Source organism: Phoca vitulina, unplaced genomic scaffold (assembly GCF_004348235.1).
Source record: "Phoca vitulina isolate PV1807 unplaced genomic scaffold, GSC_HSeal_1.0 scaffold46, whole genome shotgun sequence".
NCBI classification, from domain to species: Eukaryota; Metazoa; Chordata; class Mammalia; order Carnivora; family Phocidae; genus Phoca; species Phoca vitulina.
Genome location: NW_022589749.1, coordinates 6,863,941 through 6,886,104, shown reverse-complemented (window position 1 = coordinate 6,886,104; position 22,164 = coordinate 6,863,941). Strand labels below are relative to the sequence as shown.

The 22,164-nt window shown below is 41.0% G+C and overlaps 1 protein-coding gene across 5 annotated transcripts in view; it reads right to left on the bottom strand.

The window, feature by feature from the left end:
* Positions 1–21,240, bottom strand: part of HECTD4 (HECT domain E3 ubiquitin protein ligase 4) — a 178,441-nt gene extending 157,201 nt beyond the window's left edge. For all 5 annotated transcript variants that reach the window (XM_032431524.1, XM_032431525.1, XM_032431527.1 and 2 more), the window contains exon 1: positions 20,879–21,240. In XM_032431524.1, the coding sequence (XP_032287415.1) occupies positions 20,879–21,055 (177 nt within the window). In that variant the 5' untranslated portion in view covers positions 21,056–21,240. The remainder of the gene's footprint in view (positions 1–20,878) is intronic.
* Between the last annotated feature and the right edge of the window lie 924 nt (positions 21,241–22,164).

Sequence of the window (22,164 nt, the reverse complement as noted above, 5' to 3'; positions counted from 1 at the left end):
AACTACCCACACACTATGTAGTTTTCATCATCTCTCTCACAGAAAAACATGCCATTAAAAGAGTGCCAGTTTCTTATTTGTCTTTCATACTTTCCAAAATGTGGCTCTTCCTTGGTTTCAACAATGACTGCTGAACAGAGATAAACGGAGTTATTTTAAGAAACTACAACTAGATCCTTTCATGCGTCAAAGCAAAATCCCAAAATAAATTCTAAACTTTGAAAAGTTGGCTAAAAGAATCTTCATTTCCTGTCCCCCTAGGATCCACCTGCTTGCTAATGTGATTACAGAAATATAACTTTTAAAATGCGAAGGGTAATTTTAATCTCATCAGCCAGCATTTGCCAAAATGTAATATGTACTCAACAGGATTAATAATAGTGGTTCTTTTTCCTAAAGTTCTTCAGCCTGGCTCCTAAGAGACAGAAAGAGGGGAAAGCCTGGCTATGTAAACCAAATGCTCCTATTAAAACCAGGGAGCAACACTTTGAATCACTTATTATTTTGAGTCATCACTACAAAACTACTTGCTCTCCACCATGCTATATGCTGGTTACGTCAAATCCTGGTTCAGTTTCAAACTTCTCAGATATTAAGAATTTAAGCCTTGGGGCGCCTGGCTGGCTCACGCTAAAGCATGCAACTCTTGACCTCCAAGTCGTGAGTTCCAGCCCCACGTTGGGTGTAGAGTTTTAAAAAGAATTACAAAGAATTTGAGCCTTGTAGAAATAAAAACGAGGCTGAAAACAAAGGAATCCTGCCCTACAGAGCAAATATTTATTCTGTATCTAAATAAGCAGATTAGGGATGTACCAAATGGGATTTTTAAAAAATAAAATGTGCCATTCCTTTTCATTATGAGGATAAAGATTTATCCCCTTATGTGTATGGTATCACAAAGAGGTGTATGGTATCACCAAACAAAAACAATTCATTCAGATTTCTCTTTCAAATAATTTTCTAAATTCGCCAAAACGAAATCTAGTAAGTCAAAAGGACCTTATTTCTAAGGATTCTTGGATTGTAAACAGAATTTTTATTTTTTTAAAGATTTTATTTATTTATTTGACAGAGAGGGACACAGCGAGAGAGAGGGAACACAAGCAGGGGAAGCGAGAGAGGGAGAAGCAGGCTTCCCGCGGAGCAGGAAAGATCCCAGGAAGGATCCCAGGACCCTGGGATCATGACCTGAGCCGAAGGCAGACGCTTAACGACTGAGCCACCCAGGCGCCCCTTAAACAGAATTTTTAAAGAGACACCATTTCAGGACAGTCACTTGGCTCAGTCAATGACCTTTATCCTTAAAACAGGGAGTGGCAATTTCATGATCTTGAGTAGTATGAAAAATATGTCCCTTAAACCTGTAAACACCACAGTCAGCTAATGGCTTTTGACAGTCTACATTTATTGTATCAAATATAAGCTCAACTACATTTGATTTGATTAAAAAATCAGGACAAGCTACTCCAATTCCAAAGAAGAGCCAAGGATTACTGAAAATGAAAGGGCCACTGAATGTGGCTCTAAAACTGTATTAAAATGGGAATGCCAAGTAACATTACAACCATGTACTTTCCAAATGCTACATGACATGAGAAAACTGACAAAACCTGAGTGCTTTTCAACACATCTTTCCCTTTTCTTATCCAAGAAGATAAAATATAAACACTGATATAATATATTCAAATATTTATGGATATGGCTAGCTACGAAATACCAAAGACTTTATGTTCCTCCAACTTTGCACAGCTGAGGGTATCAGTAGCACATTAAATGTTATAAAGTAACTTCAAGAATCAGTGCAAATATGTGTTACATTTCTACTGCGTGTAAATCTCTCTTCAAAACACAGGCTAAGTTTAAAAAGGAAAAAAAAAACTGAGTTGCTTATATTTGAAAACCAGCACTACCAATTTTAATCACCTCATTTCTATAAAACAATATGTCATCTACCTGCCACTCAGACATCTAGCATCCTTACCCAAGAAAATGCAAATTTTTAAGACACGAGGAAGCTATTGGTTTTTGAGAGCTTTCTCTCTGCCAAACACTGTGTTAGCTATCCCATACCAGTGCTTCTCAAACTGTCTGTGGCAAAGAACTGGGCTTGGGGTTTTTTTTTCCTAACCCACTGCAGAACAAAACTTTTGTAAAATACAATAAAAAAAAGTTACTACAAAAATAATGTGGGAAAAAAAGACACAAACTACAAATCCCAAGTCTTATTATGTTCAACAAATATAAAATTAGTCTGGCAAACTGTTATGAAGTTTCTAAATGCTTCACTTTCAATTTCTGTACTTACCTTGTCATTACGGGTTCATGGTATGCAGACCACACTTTGAATAGCACTGCTCTATATGCAAACTATTTATTTTCCAAAGTACTTTTAAGAGCCTCCAACTCTTACTATTGACCGCAATAGGCTAAAAGGAACACAGTGCCCTCTGAAAAAAAGCTGGATTAAGTGATCTTAAGATCCTTTCAGCCCCACCAACTGTATGATTCCGAATGCTGAATATGTGATGTGACTGGTAAGTAGAATCCTCATTGCCTAATGACAGCCATTTTTGTCACACACGGAGTGACTGAAAGAGGAAAGGCGATAAAAAGACAGGAGAATAAGCTCAGAGGAAAGGAATGAGAATTTAACTGGGACGCAAACTCCCAAAGTGGGGAGATGTGGGTGAGCAAGAGGGAGGAAACGCCGACTGCAAGAGCATTCACTTGGGAGCATTCAGGGTGGGAGTTCTCCTACCAATCAGTTTCCGAAAATCAAACATAGTGATCATTAAATCTAAGTCATGAAAAAAAGGTTTAAATATCTTATAACCAAGAAATGGAAGTTCTGGCAGGTGGCAGAGCTGGGCTAAAAGTTTCGAGATGTGTCAATGCTAAAGCCTAGAGGGTTAACCTCTAGGCTCATTCACACATCCCCTGAAGACTCCTGCATTTTACAGTTCCAGTTTCTCTGTCACTGACTCAGTACACTATCCTTCTGTAAATCCCAAAGGGTACCATATTCTGTATGGCCCCCTTGTTAACACGCATTCTAAAAACAACAGGCAAGGGGCGCCTGGGTGGCTCAGTCGTTAAGTGTCTGCCTTCAGCTCAGGTCATGATCCCAGGGTCCTGGGATCGAGCCCCGCATAGGGCTCCCTGCTCCGTGGGAAGCCTGCTTCTCCCTCTTCCACTCCCCCTACTTGTGTTCCCTCTCTCACTCTGTCTCTCTCTGTCAAATAAATAAATAAAAAATCTTAAAAAAAAATAAAAAATAAAAACAACAGGCAAAAGAAAGAGCCATGTAATATAGCATTTTATACACTTTTAAAAGCCAATCCTGTGCAAAATATGTATTTATCGTTTAAGTGCCTGTTTAACTCCAGAAGCAGGAAGGGTGACATTTCAGCACCAAACTGAACAACTCAGAGAAAGATAAATCTGTAGGGTCAGAATTTGGGAGCACTCTTCTAGTTAACACTGTATGTCCTCCCAATTATGTGGAATTACCACATAGTCTTGCAACCAGAGAACCTTTGAACTAAAAGTCCTCTGTCTCCTTTGACATGGTACTTGAAGTATCTATCTGTACTCTCTGGAACTGTGCTAAGTATGTAACTATGCATCTAAAAGGATTCATTATTTTAATCATTTCAAAGCTCTCCCACTGGTCTGCTAACAGAGTTAAAGCTGCCCTTGGCGATACGGCTGTTTTTGTTTTCTAATATGGCAAGTTTCTGATTATTTCACACTTTTTTTTTTTTTTTTTTTAAGATTTTTTATTTATTTATTTGAGAGAGACAGAATGAGAGAGAGCAAGCACATGAGAGGGGGGAGGGTCAGAGGGAGAAGCAGACTCCCTGCCGAGCAGGGAGCCCGATGCGGGACTCGATCCAGGGACTCCAGGATCATGACCTGAGCCGAAGGCAGTCGCTTAACCAACTGAGCCACCCAGGCGCCCTGATTATTTCACACTTTAAAAGTTTCAAAAATACCATCTCTATCACCTATGTGGACTGTTGCCTTATGGAAGCTCATTTTGTCCAGAGAGACAAGCAAAGGCCCTGAGGAAGGGAACCTTTGGGACCTGCCAGCCTGATCTATGATGAACACCAGAAGGCCAAAGTGGCTGCAGTGGAGTGAAGGGAAGAAGGGGACACGGCAGAAGCCGAGGTCAGAGAGGGATCTGCTGTGCATCGGCTTGTATGTGCATCATCTACGTCTGGGGGACACGGACCAGCTAGTAACACTGGCTGCAGCTTGGGAGACAGGGCTAGGAAGAAGACCTTTCCCTGAATTTCCTTTTGTACCTTTGAAATTTTGAACCATATGTTGCTTTCCTAAAATTTTTAATTAAATAAAGCACCTCTTGAAGGAAGGACTACACATATAACTTATGTATTCTATTACATGACAGGAAATAAAGAACTTTATGCATATAAAAATGATCAAACAATGCTATCATTGTATACAGTTAGATCATAGTTCTGAAGGCTCACATTCTGACTTAGAGTAAATAATCTTAGATGGTTATATATGTGTGTTGTAGCCTACTTAGAAGAGTCTCACTATAAAAAACAATTTCTCTAATTTTTAAAGCTTTTCAACAGAATTGACTAAATATTCAACTAAATATCCAAATAGAGGATTGGGTAAATAAATCATTGAACATCCATATAATGAAATACCACACAGACTTTAATATCTATGCAGGTATTAAAAACTATGTTCTCAACAATACTGAAAATGGAGAAATGTCCTCCAAATAGCATCAATGTTAAGTGAAAAGGGCAAGACACAAAATGTATATACAATGATCTTAATTGCCTAGAATATGCCTGTGTGTAAGTGTACATGCATACAAAAATGTCTGGAGGGCAATACATGAAAATATGAACTATACTTATCTCTAGGTGGTAGTAATATAAGTGATTTTATTTTCTTCTTTGCATTTTATTACATCTTGCAAATTTTCTAAAATTCTTTTTTTTTTTTTTTAAGATTTTATTTATTTGAGAGAGAGCAGGAGCAGGGTGGGGGGCAGAGCGAGAAGAAGAAGCAGACTCCCTGCTGAGCAGGGAGCCTAATGTGAGACTCAATCCCAGGACCGTGGGATCATGACCTGAGCTAAAGGCAGACGCTTAACTGACTGAGCCACCCAGGCATCCCAAAGATTTTATGTAATCTCAACACCCAATGTGGGGCTCAAACTCACAACCCCAAGATCAAGAGTCGTATGCTCTACTGAGTGACGCAGCCAGGCGCCCCAAGATTTTCTAAAATTCTAACATTTTAATTTAAAAAAAAATTTTTTTAAGATTTTATTTATTTATTCATAAGAGAGAGAGAGAGAGGGGCAGGCTCCCCACTGAGCGGGGAGCCCAATGCAGGGCTCGATCCCAGGACCCTGGGATCATGACCTGAGCCGAAGGCAGCCGCTTAACCATCTGAGCCACCCAGGTGCCCTAATTTAAAAATTTTAAAGTACTTTATAATGTTTTAAATAAATTATGCTAACAGCCTTAACATGCTAATCAGTAACTGATTATGCTAAATTCTATAAAATAACTTTGTGACAGTTTCAGTCTGCAAGGCACTGCCATTCCATAAAAGCTGATGAATGGACACATTTCACTGAAATCCCTGGAAAAAAAAAAAACCTCTACATAGAAATGTTCAAAAGAAATACAATAAATACCAAGTTCAGTGCATGTGGCTGGCTCAGTCAGTAGGACATGCAACTCTTGATCGTGGGGTTGTGAGTTCGAGCCCCACGTTGGGTACAGAGATTACTTAAAAATAACATCTTAAAAAAATAGTGCTCAAGTTCACTACCTAACCATAGAACAACCAAGTTAAACAAAAATTCAGTCGAATTAAGATTTTTAGAATAATGATCAAAGCAAGGTATTTTCGATTAACTCCATCTAATCTAGCTGTTTTCACAAAGCTCTCAGGAATTCATTATTCTTTATGCAAAATTTCTTAGGCTCTATACAAAATCAAGGTTTTTTTTTGTTTTTTTTTTAAGATTTTATGTATTTATTTGTCAGAAAGAGAGAAAGAGCACAAGCAGGGGGAGCGGCAGGCAGAGGGAGAAGCAGTTTCCCCACTGAAAAAGGAGCCCGACACGGGACTCAATCCCAGGACCCCAAGATCATGACCCAAGCCAAAGGCAGACGTTTAACTGACTGAGCCACCCAGGCATTCCCAAAATCAAGGGTCTTAATGCCATATTGCTTATCCACATTCCAGCATTAACAACATTTATGACAACTGTTGTGATGTGTTCTCTCTTATCTAAAGTGTAAAGCAGGGGCGCCTGGGTGGCTCAGTCAGTTGAGCGGCTGCCTTCGGCTCAGGTCATGATCCCAGGGTCCTGGGATCGAGCCCCGTATCGGGCTCCCTGCTTGGCGGAGAGCCTGCTTCTCCCTCTCCCTCTGCCGCCTGCCTACTTACGCTGTCTATCTCTGTTAAATAAATAAATAAACAAACAAATAAATAAAATCTTTAAAATAAATAAATAAAGTGTAAAGCATAACTGCAATTAAAATTCCTAAAGTCTCACCTACACTACTTTAGTTCATCAAAAATAACTACCTATTCTTATCTTATTCTCCATGAACCTGTGTCCTCATGATATTATTTATTAAATCCCACCCTTTCAAATTTGTTCTAAATGCTCTTTTTAGCATTCAGTTCAATCCACATCTAATGTTTGAGCTATGTTAGTAGGTACACCATAATGTACACTAAGAAGTGGTTAACCTCCAAGAGATTATAATGTAGTAAGGGAGACCAAGCATGCAAATAAATAACTTTATAAGGCAGTGTAAGAAATAGAGAGGGTGGGCGCCTGGGTGGCTCAGTTGGTTGGGTGTCTGCCTTGGCTCAGGTCATGATCTCAGGGTCCTGGGATCGAGTCCCACATCGGGATCCCTGCTCATCAGGGAGTCTGCTTCTCTCTCTCTCTCAAATAAATAAATAAAATATTAAAAAAAAAAAAAAAGAAATAGAGAGGGTGACAATTTCTAACCGTATGCATCATGAAAATTTCTTGGAGGAGTGCCATTTGATCTGCATCTTGAAGGATAAAGACTAGGGTTCCAAAAGTGGAGTCTGGACTCCCCAGAGCAATGAAACCCTATGAGCCAAGACTGTAGGAGAGAATGTAGAAAGTGAGTTTGTGAAATATATTGTCCCTGGGGGGATAGAGACTAATGAGCTAAAAGGCAGGAAAGGCAGAATGGAACCAAATCATAGCAACCTTGAATTATTATTTTAGTTCATAGGAAATGGGAAACCACTGAAGGTTTAGGCAAGGAGGTAACATAACTGTTAGCTTTAGGAAGATTACTCTGGCAGCCATGTGTAGGCCTGGCTGTGTAGCTCTTATTTAAAATAGTAGCCATTGGGGCGCCTGGGTGGCTCAGTCGTCAAGCGTCTGCCTTTGGCTCAGGTCATGAACCCAGGATCCTGGGATCGAGCCCTACATCGGGCTCCCTGCTCCGTGGGAAGCCTGCTTCTCCCTCTCCCACTCCCCCTGCTTGTGTTCCCTCTCTCACTGTGTCTCTCTCTGTCAAATAAATAAATAAAATCTTTTAAAAATAAATAAATAAATAAATAAATACATAAATAGCAGATGTACAGTGGAAAATCACTCAGAACTAGAGTCCTAACCCTAGCACTAACTAATTTCATGACCTTGGACAAATCACTTGGCTTCTCTAAACGTTTTTCCTGAAATAATATCTCCTCTACTGCTTCATAGAACCACTGAATGGATGAAATGAAAATAGTGTAAATGAAAACACCCAGAAGATTTGCTGGTCTTGTGGTCTCTGTCACAACCATTCAACTCTGCATTGCAGCATGAAGGCAAACAATACGTAAATTAATGAACTGGTTTTGTCTCAATAAAACTTTATTTATAAAAACAGACTGCTAGATATGACCCTAAGGCCATAGTTTGCTGACCTCTGTATAAAGAAGTGCTGTCCAATAGAAATATGTTAGACATATATGGAATTTAATATTTTCCAGGAGCTACAATTAAAAAGGTAAAAGGCAGGGGCACACCTGGATGGCTCAGTGGGTTAAGTGTTCAACTCTTGATTTTGGCCCAGGTCATGACAATCTCAGGGTCATGAGATGGAGCCCTGGGTCGGGCTTTATGCTGGGCATGGAGCCTGCTTAAGATTCTCTCTCTCCCTCTGCCCCTCCCCCCACACCAGCTCCCTCTCTCTCTCAGATAGATAGATAGATAATAAAAAATCAAAAGGTAAAAAAGGGGTGCCCGGCTGGCTCAGTCGGTAGAGCATGCAACCCTTGATCTTGAGGATGTAAGTTCAAGTCCCACATTGGGTGTAGAGATTACTTAAAAATAAAATCTTTAAAAAAAAAGTAAAAAGAAAGAGATGAAATTAATTTTAATATATTTTAATTTAAATAATATATTTTACTTAATGCATTATCCAAAATATTTTCATTTCCATATTTAATCAATATAAAATATTGAGATCTTTTACATTCTTTTTTTACATGAAGTCTTCAGAATCTGATGTGTATTTTACACTTTTAGCACATTTCAATCCCAAGTAGCCACATTTCAAGTGAGCACAATGGCCACATGTGAGTAGTTGCTACCAATTGGAGAACACAGTTCTGGAGGCTATTTAAGTAAAACTTCTGAACTTTGACAATACAAACACAAAATAACAATTTGAACAATAAAAGAAACCAGAAGTATATAATTGTACTCTATAGAAAAATGAAAGCAAAATGAATCTAGGATTTTAAAAATGTTTCCCCTGGAATACCAACTATTACTGGTTGTGGCCACCTATTTAAAATGGCTCTTTAGGGGTGCCATTTTAGGATGAATCCTGTCGACCCTTCTCAGATAACATTTGTAAATGTGTAAAATAAAACACCTGGGATTATAAACTCCACTTACAGTACACTGAAACACAGTTACCAAAATGCTTTATTTGTGCTATCACTATAGGAGCTTCATTCTCAGTATATTGAATAACAAGATCCATTATTTACCGTAATTTCTAAGTGATGGTGAGCATAAACAATACTTCAAGATATGTTCAACAGCTACAATATGACATGAAAATATCTGTGATTTCAGGGGCGCCTGGGTGGCTCAGTCATTAAGCGTCTGCCTTCGGCTCAGGTCATGGTCCCAGGGTCCTGGGATCGAGCCCCGCATCGGGCTCCCTGCTCCGCGGGAAGCCTGCTTCTCCCTCTCCCACTTTCCCTGCTTGTGTTCCTGCTCTTGTTATCTCTCTCTCTGTCAAATAAATACAATATGATATGAAAATATCTATGATTTCAGGGGCGCCTGGGTGGCTCAGTCATTGGGCGTCTGCCTTCGGTTCAGGTCATGGTCCCAGGGTCTTAGGATCGAGCCCCGCATCGCATCTGGCTCCCTGCTCCGCAGGAAGCCTGCTTCTCCCTCTCCCACTCCCCTTGCTTGTGTTCCTGCTCTTGTTATCTCTCTCTCTGTCAAATAAATAAATAAAATCTTAAAAAAAAAAAAAAGAAAGAAAGAAAATATCTATGATTTCAACTGGTTGTACAAAGTCACAGGTTCTGCCAGTACTACTAGGATTCTACTGTATTCATAATTGAAGGAAATGCTGAATTTCATCTAAGGTATGAGTAAATGAAGATAAAATTTTCCCCACTCTAGCTCACAGATCCCCTGAATTCTATAGATGGTGTCTGGATTCTATTTTCAGGTTCAGAACCCCTAAAGGAAAGGAAACTCCTTTATTATAAGCTCAAAACATGCTTCCTCCAAAGTTCCACATGTATATTTTTACCTTTCCACCCATTTTGCTCCTTTCTAGATTAAATAAACCAGTAGTTGTCATTCAGCTACACCATGACTAGATGATCAGAAAGGAATCAGAATCAAGAAATAAAGGTCATTCTTCTATTATGTACTACTGTTTTGATGAAAATATGTTGACACAGATTGTCCTTTAACATTCTTAATTATTTTATTTCAACAGTAAGAAAAGCAAACATATGAACAGAGATAGGAGGTCCAGATTTTCTAGTCTGCCCTGTAGTTATATCTATTGTATTAATCTTTGTTCGTTTGAAATCAGTAATGCAAACTATAAAGCACAAGGCAAATACAGTAAACACAGAAAAGATTCATTACAAATACAAGCTGAACGTTAATATTTTGTTGGTATAAAACCACTACTTGAATGACGCTTCTGTAGTTATTAGAATTACTAAACCTATGATTTGCATAAAATGGTTTGCAAATTACGCATCTCCTTATCGTTAATCTAAAATTGCTACAAACTGTGCTATGACCTAGTAATTCAGCCAACTGCAGGTTTCAGTAGAAACACAAGGGATTCAAGTGTGTCCACCCCAAGTGTCCCATCATGGAACATTAATTATTCTACAATTCTACTTAATAGCACTTTATAAACTCAAAGCTCCTCAGAAATATTCAACATTATCAGGAGAGGAATCATACAGCAAGATAAAAATCCCCTTAAGTTATAAACTGTCAGTAGTAATGGATCGCAGAAACACACACTTTAATAACCACTACAAATATAAAATTTACAAAATTTTATTAAACAAATAACGTTAAACCTTAAAAATGTTTTGGCCTCTGGGGCGCCTGGGTGGCTCAGTCGTTAAGTGTCTGCCTTCGGTTCAGGTCATGATCCCAGGGTCCTGGGATCGAGCCCCGTATCGCATGAGCCCCGCATCGCATGAGCCCCGCATCGCATCAGGCTCCCTGCTCCGCGGGAAGCCTGCTTCTCCCTCTCCCACTCCCCCTGCCTGTGCTCTTTCTCTGTCAAATAAATAAATAAAATCTTAAAAAAAAAAAAAAAAAGAGTCATATGCTCTATCAACTGAGCCAGCCAGGTGCCCCTAAAAACATAATTTTTAATGGCTGCATAGTAATTTATGGATGTATTATAATTGTCTTGTTGTATCTTACTGTTTTTTCCTCACATCTGCTATTTTTTTAAATAACCCTAAGATCAAGAGTTGCATGCTCTACTTACTGACTGAGGGAGCCAGCTAGGCACCCCACATCTGCTATTTTATTTTATTTTTTAAAAAGATTTATTTATTTATTTTAGAGACAGTGCAAGCGGGTGAGGAGGGAGGGAGGAGGGAAGGAAGAGAGGGAGGGGAAGATAAGCAGATTTCCCACTGAGTGGGGAGCCTGACCTGGGGCTTGATCCCAGGACTCTGAGATCATGACCTAAGCCGAAATCAAGAGTCAGATGCTCAACTGAGTGAGCCACCCAGGCACCTCCACATCTGCTATTTTAAAGATAATTCCAGTTTAGAGGAGGCCAAAACATTTTTTTTTTTTTTTTAAGATTTTATTTATTTATTTGACAGAGAGAGACACAGGGAGAGAGGGAACACAAGCCCGATGTGGGGCTCGATCCCAGGACCCTAGGATCATGACTCCAGTCGAAAGCTCAACTGACTGAGCCTCCAGGCACCCTGAGCATGTGACTCTTAATCACAGGGTTGTGAGTTCAAGCCCCATGTTGGGTGTAGAGATTACTTAAAAAAAATAAAATGAATAAAATAAATTATGTTTTTAAATCTAATTTGACAAAATTGCTCCCAATAAGTGATTAAAGGATAAAATCTGTATATAATCTCAATTTTGTTTATATATAAAAATATGAACTGGAGGAAACAGTAAAAAATTAATTAATTAATATAACTATTTCTGGATGGTACAATCAAAGAGTATTTTTTCTCTCTTACACAATAGGTGTGTTCTCTATTTTCTACAACCGTGTATTACTTCTTTATAGCAAAAAAGTTCTGCATAACATAAAAATACAATCAACTTAATGTCATTTTTCATAGAGGTTAAAAAGAAATGTAGAATTACCCTTTATACTGGCATATAAGAGAGAAAATTTTAAGACAGTCTGTGTCTAAACAGTCTGCCTAACAACTACCATGCACTCTGAACACACTTCAGGGGCCAGTGTGTCTCTTCCCAGAGTGGGCAGCTCCCTGGCACAGCTCGAGTCTGGCAGCATCCCCAGACCATCAGAATAAGAAGTTGCTCTCTCCTGCCTAAATATGGACATGGTCTGTATTAACTGGATTACAGACCAAAATGAGTATATGTCAGGAGCAAAGAAGATCAAGCTGCAAGAGAGGTCCTCTGAAGTGAAGTGATAAGAGCTAGGCAGCACTAACGGAACACTCTGGCTTCTTTCAGCTGACCGTGGTCCAGCCTGTATTTCCAGGTACCCAACTACATCTAGTGGTTTCCTCTTTTGGAGTGAAAGCCATTGCCTTAAGCAAATGATAAAATTAAGCAAATCCATGAGTTCTAAAATAATCTCTATGAGGGTGTAAGGAAGAGGTCCTACCAAACACTGTTACTTGGGAGTATAAACTAATATGGTCACTTTAGAGAGCAATTTGGCAATATCTATTAAAATTTAAAATGGTCACCTATGACCCAGCAATTCTGCCTCTCGGGAACTGCTCTAGAGAAATATTCCAACATGTGCACAACAGGCATGCAAGGGTATGCACTGAAGGACCGGTTTTAATAGTGAAAAATTGAAGGGGGGCCTGGGTGGCTCGGTCTGTTGAGTGTCTGACTCTTGGTTTTGGCTCAGGTCATGATCTCAGGGTCATAGAATCCAGGCCCCCATTGGGCTCTGCACTTAGCGCAGGGTCTACTTGTCCCTCTCCCTCTGCTCCTCCCCGCCTACTCTATCTTTCTCTCTCAAATAAATAAATAAATAAAATCTTTTTCAAAAATAGTGAAAAACTGAAAACAACCAAAATACCCATTGTGGCAGCCTGAATAATGCACCCCCCAACCAGATATTTAAGTCCTAATCCCAGGACCTGTAAATGTGACCTTGGATGGCAAAAAGGACTTTGCAGAAGTGATTAAATTAAGGATCTTGACATGGGGAGATGAGCCTGGATTATCCTGGGGGGGGGGTGGCGGAGGGAGACAGGGTACTCACAAGGGTCCTTACAAAAGGGATGCTGGAGGAGCCAGTCAGAGAAGACATGTGATGACAGATCTGAGACCAAAGCCACACACTCTAAAGATGGAGGAAGGAGCACTAGAAGCTGTGAACAAGGCCGGGGAATAGATTCTCCCCTAGAACCTGCAGAAGGAACCAGACCTGCCAGCAGCTGACTTTAGCCCAGTGAAACTGACTCATTTTAGACTTCCAGTTTCCACAAACATAAGAGTAAATATAGGAATAAATTTGTGTCATTTTAAGCCATTAAGTGTGTGATGATTTGTTAGCATAGCAACAGGAAACTAAGACACCCATCAGTCAGGGAATGGCTAAATAAGCTAGTATTTCTGGAGACCCATGCAGGACTTAAAAAAAATATGGTAGATCTGTATATGGAGACACAGGAAGATCAAAACATATAATTGACTTTAAAAAATTATGAAAATATATGTCTCGCATCACATCTTTCCTAAGAGACAGAAAAAAAAAAAATAAAAAGCATATATGCACACAAACACACATAAAAGTACACATTCAAAAATGACCTTGGGGCACCTGGCAGGCTCAGTTGGTAGAGCATGCAACTCTTGATCTTGGGGTTATGGGTTCAAGCCCCACCTTGGGTGTAGAGATTGCTTAAAAATAAAATCTTTTTTTAAAAAATGATCTTAAAGAATACATTAAAAATTTGAGCACTGATTTAACAGTGGTGAGAAGTGGATGGAGACCAGGATTAGGGACGGTGTGCAAAAGGCATTTCAGTTTCATCTGTTTTTCCACTTTTTATAAAGATATATTCATGTATTTGTTTTAAAACTTTTTAATGGATAAAAATTAAAATTAAAAAATATTTTATTTTTATTTTTTAAAAGACTTTACTTATTTATTTGACAGAGAGAGACAGTGAGAGAGGGAACACAAGCAAGGGGAGTGGGAGAGGGAGAAGCAGGCTTCCCGCCGAGAATGTGGGGCTTGATCCTAGGACCCTAGGATCATGACCTGAGCTGAAGGCAGACGCTTAATGACTGAGCCACCCAGGTGCCCCTAAAAAATATTTTAATGGATACATAAATTGTGTTTAAAAATGCAGGATCAAAGTAATAGTTATACAATATCTGCAGTCTTCTATCCTTTTGAAGTAACCATGCATTTGTCCCATAGTTGATCACCTGCTGTTATTTACATTTGTCTACAACTATTGACTAAACATCTTACAAAGCACACTACGCTCCTTGTGTTCATCCCACAAGCACCATTGTAAAACAAGATGGAAAGAGGGGGAGGGAGGACAGAGCATGGGGCCCTTTCAGGACTTGACAAGCCTTTCATAATTATCACCACAGGTACCTTATTACTTAGGAAAGAACAGGTGCATGACAATCCACCCAGTAGCCTGGGCCAACAGGTGGTATTTTGTGACAGTCAATATGGAAGCCAAGAAGACAGATAATAATCAAAACTGATTTATTTAGCAAGACCTTAGACATACAATTGGAGAAAAACTGAAATGAAGACTATTATCTCATCTGCCTAGCCATACTGCAAACAAATTGGGAAGGAAGAAAATTCCAGAAGGATCACACACACACACACACACCCTACTATCTCCACTATCCACTACAAGAGAAAAAAAAATTCTGTCGATGGCACAGTTTTGCTTTCATATACAATGGGCAGCTGACTGAATATGCAAAAAACAACTTTCCAGCAACGTAGCACCTTATAAAGACAGTCCATACACACTGTAAGTACGTAATCACATCCCTCCTTATTTAATCCTTACATTAACCCTATTATTACTCCCCTATTACAGATGATGAAGCGTCTAACATAATAATTTTCGAGCCTGGACCCTGGGCTAGAGTTGGACAGATCTATTTCACTCTCAGCTTTGCTACTAATTGTATGATCTTTGTCAAGTTACTTCACTTCTGTGCCACAGTCTCCTTATTTGTAAAGTAACGATAACCATAGTAACAACCTTGTAAGGTTTTTGTGAGGATTGAATGAGATAATGCATGTGAAGTGCTTAGCACAGAGCCTGGCACACAACGTGCTGACGCTGTAGTCATGGCGGTAAGTAGAGGTGGGGACAATGATGACAAAGAAGTTGCAGTGGAAGAAGAAACCAGGGATTACTAAAGGTATGGAACTTGCCCAAAGTCACACAGCTAGTACAAGGCAGAGCTAGAATTTCAGTCCCAATCTGATTCTTTAAACCTGACTTTGACCTCTAGGCAAATACTGCCTCCCACAGTCATAAGGTACTTCATTCTAACTTTATAGCTAGCCAGCCAAACCTGAGAGCTGGTTGAGCCATTTGTCCAAGCTCACAGAATCCTGCACGAAGATTCAGCGACTCTTCTTCCAGTGCTCATTAATTACAATGTAATTAACTTTACTCGCAAGCAAAAGTAGTTTTATTCATTTATTCATTACCTCTTCCAAATTTAGAATTTGGCATTCTTTTTTTTTTTAAAGATTTTTATTTATTTATTTGACAGAGAGAGACACAGCGAGAGAGGGAACACAAGCAGGCAGAGTGGGGAGGGAAGAAGCAGGCTTCCCATGGAGCAGGGAGCCCGATGTGGGGCTCGACGTGGGGCTCAATGTGGGGCTCAATGTGGGGCTCGATCCCAGGACCCTGGGATCAGACCCGAGCCGAAGGCAGACACTTAACAACTGAGCCACCCAGGCGCCCCAGAATTTGGAATTCTATAAAAGTACATAAACCGCTTCCAAAGGAATCTGACCAAAGGATAAACTGGCTGGTGGTATCCTCCTAGGAGAATAGATTAACATTTATAAATCTAAATTATCATCTCAAAGGTTTCATCTGAATGTGTCCTAAGTATTCAAAACCTTAACTTATTCCAGTTGATCAACTCCTTCCCTTACATAGCAAAACAACAAACAATAAACAACAACAAAGAAACCATCCTGAGCCTTTTTTCATTTCATAAACAGTATCAGTAAAGCATTCTGGGCTTGCAAGGGGTTAGTTCATTTGTTTCAATGAGATAGAACAGGCATACAATAAACTGCACATATTTAAAATGTACAATTTGATGAGGTTTGACATATGTATATATACAACTATGAAACCATCACCACAGTCAAAACAGGGAACATAAGCCATCACCCAAAAAGTTTCCTCAAGTACTTTTGTAATCCCTTTTCCCATCCCTTCCAGTCCACCTTCATCCCCAGGCAACCACTGATCTGCTTCCTGTCACTACCAATTAGTTTGCATTTTCTGAAATTTCATATAAGTGAAATCTTACAATATGTATTCCTGTTTGTCTAGCTTCTTCCACTCAGCATAAATCATACTTGTTTATCCATTCACCTGTTGATGGACCTTTAGATTGTTTCCAGTTTTTGGCAAGCACAAATAAAGCTGTCATGAACATTCATGTTCAAGTCTTTTTGTTGTTGTTGTTTTTCAAGTTCAAGTCTTTTGCACTGGTGTGAGCGTGTGGGGATGGGGAGGGTTCTTATAAAAAAAACACAATGGAAAATAAGAAACATTAACTGAAATGTCTTAGTTCAAAATTAATCTAAACTGTAGGAAACAAAATATCTTGGCCAATTTGGGCAAGTCAATTAGCTTCTCTGTCAACATCCATATCTTCTCTGTCAACATCCATATGTGCAAGGCCTGTCCCCACTAGAGTTTGTAAAAAAAAAATGAGATAGGAAGCAGAAACCTTTTAGAACTTCCACAAATAAGCTATTTTTTTTCTTGTAAATTCCCTTAAAAAAAAAAGACTAATGTTCTATGAAATGTAATGTAAAATGCAATATTTGAGTTGTCATTTTTAAGTTTTTTTTAAATTTCTCTTAAATTTATATTTATTTCACACTTAAAAAATAATTTCCTACATACTTTCACTTTCTGCCAACAACATGAAATTAAAATAAATACAGGTAGCTATTTTAAACACCAAGAAAAAACCTCATTCTGCATTTCTAATGCATTCAAAGTCCTTATCTACCAGCTTTACTTGATGGGCATCCCCTACACCCCATCATCTATCACCGTCCTCTTCCCCTTGGCTTACTGGGCTCAGAGCTCCAAAATAAGGATGCTAAGGATGCTTCCCTCTGAGGGACTTGGCTCTTGCTGTCCTCTGTCTAGGATGTACTTTCCCCAGCAGCCATATGGTACCCTCTCACCTCCTTCAGGCTCTGCTCAAGTGCCATTCTGTGCTCTCCTTTCCTGCCCATCCTACATAAAAGGGAACTCTTCCCCACCATCACACCCCATTCCTCCTACCCAGCTATACTTGCCTCCCCAGCACTTATCATTTGAGGTATTACATATACATATATACATAATATGTATTTGATTATTTGTTATTGTCTATATCCTCCCACTAAAATAAAAGTTTTTTTTTAAGACAAAGATTTTATTGTATCCTCTGCTGCATCCTCAATGCCCAGGACAGTGGGGCCTGCCCACTTCTGAATTCCACAAATACTTGTTGAAGAAATTTGATTACACATTATTTATTGATTTAAAAAATAAATTCTGAGGGGCTTGGCTGCTCAGTCAGAAGAGCATGTGATTCTTGATCTCAGGGTCATGAGTTCAAACCCAACCTTGGGTGTAGAGATTACTAAAATAAATAAATAAATAAACTTTAAAAAAACACTTCTGTTTAAAATTCACTAGGAAGAAAATTTTTAATTCAAATGCTGTGCTAGTGCTTAAATTAAAATGCTAAGTCAATGTTGATCCACTTCGTAGGATGGGTTCTTTTTTCAAATTGACATTTAACTTTGAGCAGCACTTACAAAGTGAAAAGAACACTGGAATTCAAAGGCAGGAAAGCCAGGATCTAGTCGTCTGTCCTGCCATAACTAGCTTCACTACCGAGTCATAACCTCTCCTGATCTCAGACAACTTCTCTCTAAAATGAGGAAAGTGATTATCTCCAAGGCCCCTTCTTGCTCTAAAATTCTGAGACTCTACTGCAGTTAGTGCACACTTATGCATTAAGGCTGTCAATCATAAATTAGTCAGCTTAATCCAAATTTGTCCTAATCCAAAACTGTCAACTGAAGGATTCTATCTAACTAGAAAACACTATGAAAAAATGGCCACTGGTTAGCCAGATATCCACTGGAAGGAGAGGCTTAGAAGAATGTACCTCATAGGGGTGGCAGCATTTCAACAGTTTTTTATTTATTTATTTGAAAGATTTTATTTATTTATTTGAGAGAGAGGGAGAGAGAGAGAGAGAACATGAGCAGGGGGAGTGGGAGAGGGTGAAGCAGACTCCCAGCTGAGCAGGGAGCCCGATGCGGGGCTCCATCCTGGGACGCCAGGATCATGACCTGAGCCGAAGGCAGACGCTTACTGACTGAGCCACCCAGGTGCCCCTCAAAAGTTAGTTTTTTAAAAAAGCTGATGACTGGGTGTTATTCAAAAACAATGAATCATGGATCACCACATCAAAAACTAATGATGTATTGTATGGTGACTAATATAACATAATAAAATTTTAAAAAATCAAAGAAAAATGCAGATAAAATGAAAAAGCAAAAATAAATAAATAAACATAAATAAATAAATAAAAAAGCTGATGAACCTCTAATCTTCCTCAAATATGAAAAAGAATACATTACTAGAAAGGACATAAAAATACCTGTTTATTACCCTATCTTTAGCCAGTTACGAAATTTTAGATAATTACAAATATGAGTATCATACATGCAAGGAGGATATTATGATCAGAAGGAGATGTGTTAGGGACCAACAGACTTGGGTTAATGTCCAGGCTCTCTGTGTGTGATCTTGAGCAAGTCACATACTTAACTCTGCATTTTGCTTCCCTCATCTGCACAATGGGTGCAATATTTATAGTTGTTACAATAGGTAACAGTAGTTAGCTACTCGGATCCTTTTAGGAACTTAGTAAGATGATGTCTGACACACAGGATATACTTAATCAATATTATTATTAAATAACTAAATGTGAATACACCCTTGCAAACACAAATCTAACAGCCACAAAACATTCTTAGCTATCCATTTCTACTGATACAATATAGCCTATATAACACATGGAAAGAAATGAAAAAAGTTCTTCACCACTGACAGTCATATTTATTACCCATACACATACTGGTTTCTGAAAGGTCAGAACATACATTTTCTTCAAGAGTTTTTAAAAATCTACCAAGCCAGGGAGGTTTTCTTTAAGATCATTCTTCTGTGGAAAGAGCTGACAAATACTCAATACATTTATGCAGTAAACATCTTAGGAAAGCCAACCTAAGAGCTCAGGTATTTTTAACTACTCCTACCTTTTTAATCCTAAAAATAAATATATTACATACATACAAAATTTTAGGATCTGTGAACTTAGTCTCTAAGAAACAAAGAGCATCCACTTCCCACATTTCACATTCAACAAAGTCAATTAAATAAAAAGATTCCACCATCATAGCATAATACCCTTTGAGCTTTCAAGCTGGTAAGACACTCAGACACTTGCTTTTTCTAGAATAGGCCCAAATGAGACACAAGAAAACCATAATCCTATGTTAGGAATTCCCTATCAACTGGTATCTTCCCTTTTCGGTGGCCGGACTGTAAAATAAGTCAATTAAGAGTTCACAATGGGAATGCTGCAACCTCAACCTCAAATCCAGACACAAAACACAGTGGAACGCATTCACATCTCAAGCACACCCAAACATCTTGGCCAACGCGATCTGATCACTACCGTTTCCAGAAACGCACAGTAATGGGTTTTAATCCATTTCTATAAACGTTCCTTGTGCTGAAAGCCGAAGTGCATGCAAAACAGCAAAACACGAAAGATTCTTCGCATTCCGTTTTTAGCCAGAAGACAGGCCATCCTCTCTGCGCCCTACCCCAGAGAGTCCTTCTTGCGACAGCAAGAATTTCATGACACCCCGTGCTACATACACATCAAAATATCACCCCACAAAGTGGAGGGGGTGCAGCGTCAGCATCGGCTGGCCTCGATGAAATGATACTGCCAGTATTCCCACCTCTGGGCAAACACGAAACCAAGTGAAGTCGGTGGAAAGTTCTCATCAACCGAGCATATTTGGTTTCCTTCTGCCCCCAAACCCAGCAGCAACACAAAAACGGAGATTTCCTTTTGCACCTGCCACAGTTCCTGAGCTTCGGCTTCTCGGAGACCCCCGAGCTCACGAAAAAGGCCTTGAGGCCTAAAGCGCCCGTGACCCTTTGCGGAGAGCGCACGGAGGGCCCCTGTAGCATCACCCTCGCTGTCCACACTGCCCGCTTCCCTGACAAAGGCCCGTGTCAATCCGAGGCACGACACAGAGAAGTTGCTGGATTGCCCATCACGGATCGACAGCTGCCAATACCCTCCCCCGGGGGAAAGAAAAATCAACATAGAACTGGGAATAAGAAAGGGGGAGGTATACAGCGTTAAAATTAAAATGTCCCCAAAGCTAAGCAACCTGGGTGTGCCCTGGAAGTGAGTCCAGGGGGTCCATGGGAGAGGGGAGACAGAGCCTGGGAGGCGACGGTGGCTCTTCCAGGGCGTGAAGGCCGTGCCGGGTGATAGTCTAATAAAATGCCGGGTGTCAGAACGCTCAGAATGAAACCAGAAATGCAATACCCGGCGGGCTTGAGGCCCCGAGGAGGCAGGGAGGCGGGCGGGCTGCGGACCTGCAGCCGAGGCCCCCCACCTGTCCTCCCCGCGCCCACACACCTGCCGGGGCAGTCTTCGGGAGGGGTCTCGGGGCGGGGGTGAGGCAGAAATGTGATGGCCCGACCCCGGGGATGCGGGGCGGGTGGGCTAATCTGCTGGCAGACGCCGGGGAGCAGCCTCGCTCACCTCCAAGTCGGTGTCGGCGGCCTCCGGGGCCCCGAGGATCTCGCTGGGCAGCTCGGCCAGGTCGGTGACCCGGATCAGCCCGTCGTGCAGGAAGATGGTCTCCTCCTTCACTGAGAGCCACTGCGCCGAGTCCGCGGCCGCCGCCGCCGCAGCTGCCGCGGCCGCAGACGAGCCCATGGCCCCGGCTGAGGGGTTGACGGTGAGGAGCAGCCGCCCGGCCCGGGGGAGACGCGAGCAGGAGACGCCGCGATCACCAGTCCATAGCAGCAGCCGCCGCGCCCGCCTGCAGCGCCCCGCTCGCAGCCTCGCCTGTGCAGCTCCGCCCTAGGCGGTCCGAGCCGCCATCCCCCCACCCCCGGCCCCTGAGACCCCGGCCCCGCCACCACCGCCGCCGCCGAGGAGCAGGACCCGCCTCTGCCGCTCAGCAGCCAACTGTCAGTGAGACGCCATGTTGGGGGCGGGGCTCCCGGCATGCCCCGCGGAGCGGACAATACAGGCTCCGCCCAGCCACTTGGCCCCGCCCACCCAGGGCGGCCCCGGGCTAACCGGTCAGCTGGACCTCTGCCGTGCCTTTCACTCGGTCTTGTCCTCAGACTGACCTTTCCTTCTCCTACCCCTAGACGTTCGGGGGCGCCCTGGGTCTGCAGTCCACCGGGAGAAGAAGACTCCGCCTCCCCTCCTCTACCTACTCAGGTATGCACCCCTTGCAGGGGGGCAGAACCCCCACCCTAGGCAGAACATGGAGGTTCACTCCCAGCTTTCGTATTTAAATGAGATATATGCAAAAATCTGGCACAGTGCACACTTGTTCATAAACACTCGGTAGCGCCTCACATTAGGTGTTTCATATTTACCAAAATATCTAGTACTCAGTAAGCACTCAAAACCTGATGAAAAAGCACCGGTCACAATGCTTAGTGCCCAGCATCTAACACTTAGTAAGTGCTCCCTAGTGGGGTTGAAACTATTGTTATATTCCACCAATATTCAACACTGATTGACGTACACCTTAAAAATATGCACGCCGTCCCATTTTTATTAAAACAAGAAAGGAAAGAACTATGTATGTAGAGAAAAATGTGTAGGAGAACACATTCCAAATTGTTAATGTGAGTTGCTATGCAGAGTGGGACCGGTCTGTATGGTTGAGGTGAAGATTGCTATCTTTGTATTGCTTTTATAATTAAAAAAAAGGACTCAATGGGGCGCCTGGGTGGCTCAGTTAAGCGTCTGCCTTCAGCTCAGGTCATGATCCCAGGGTCATGGTTTGAGCCCCACATCAGGCT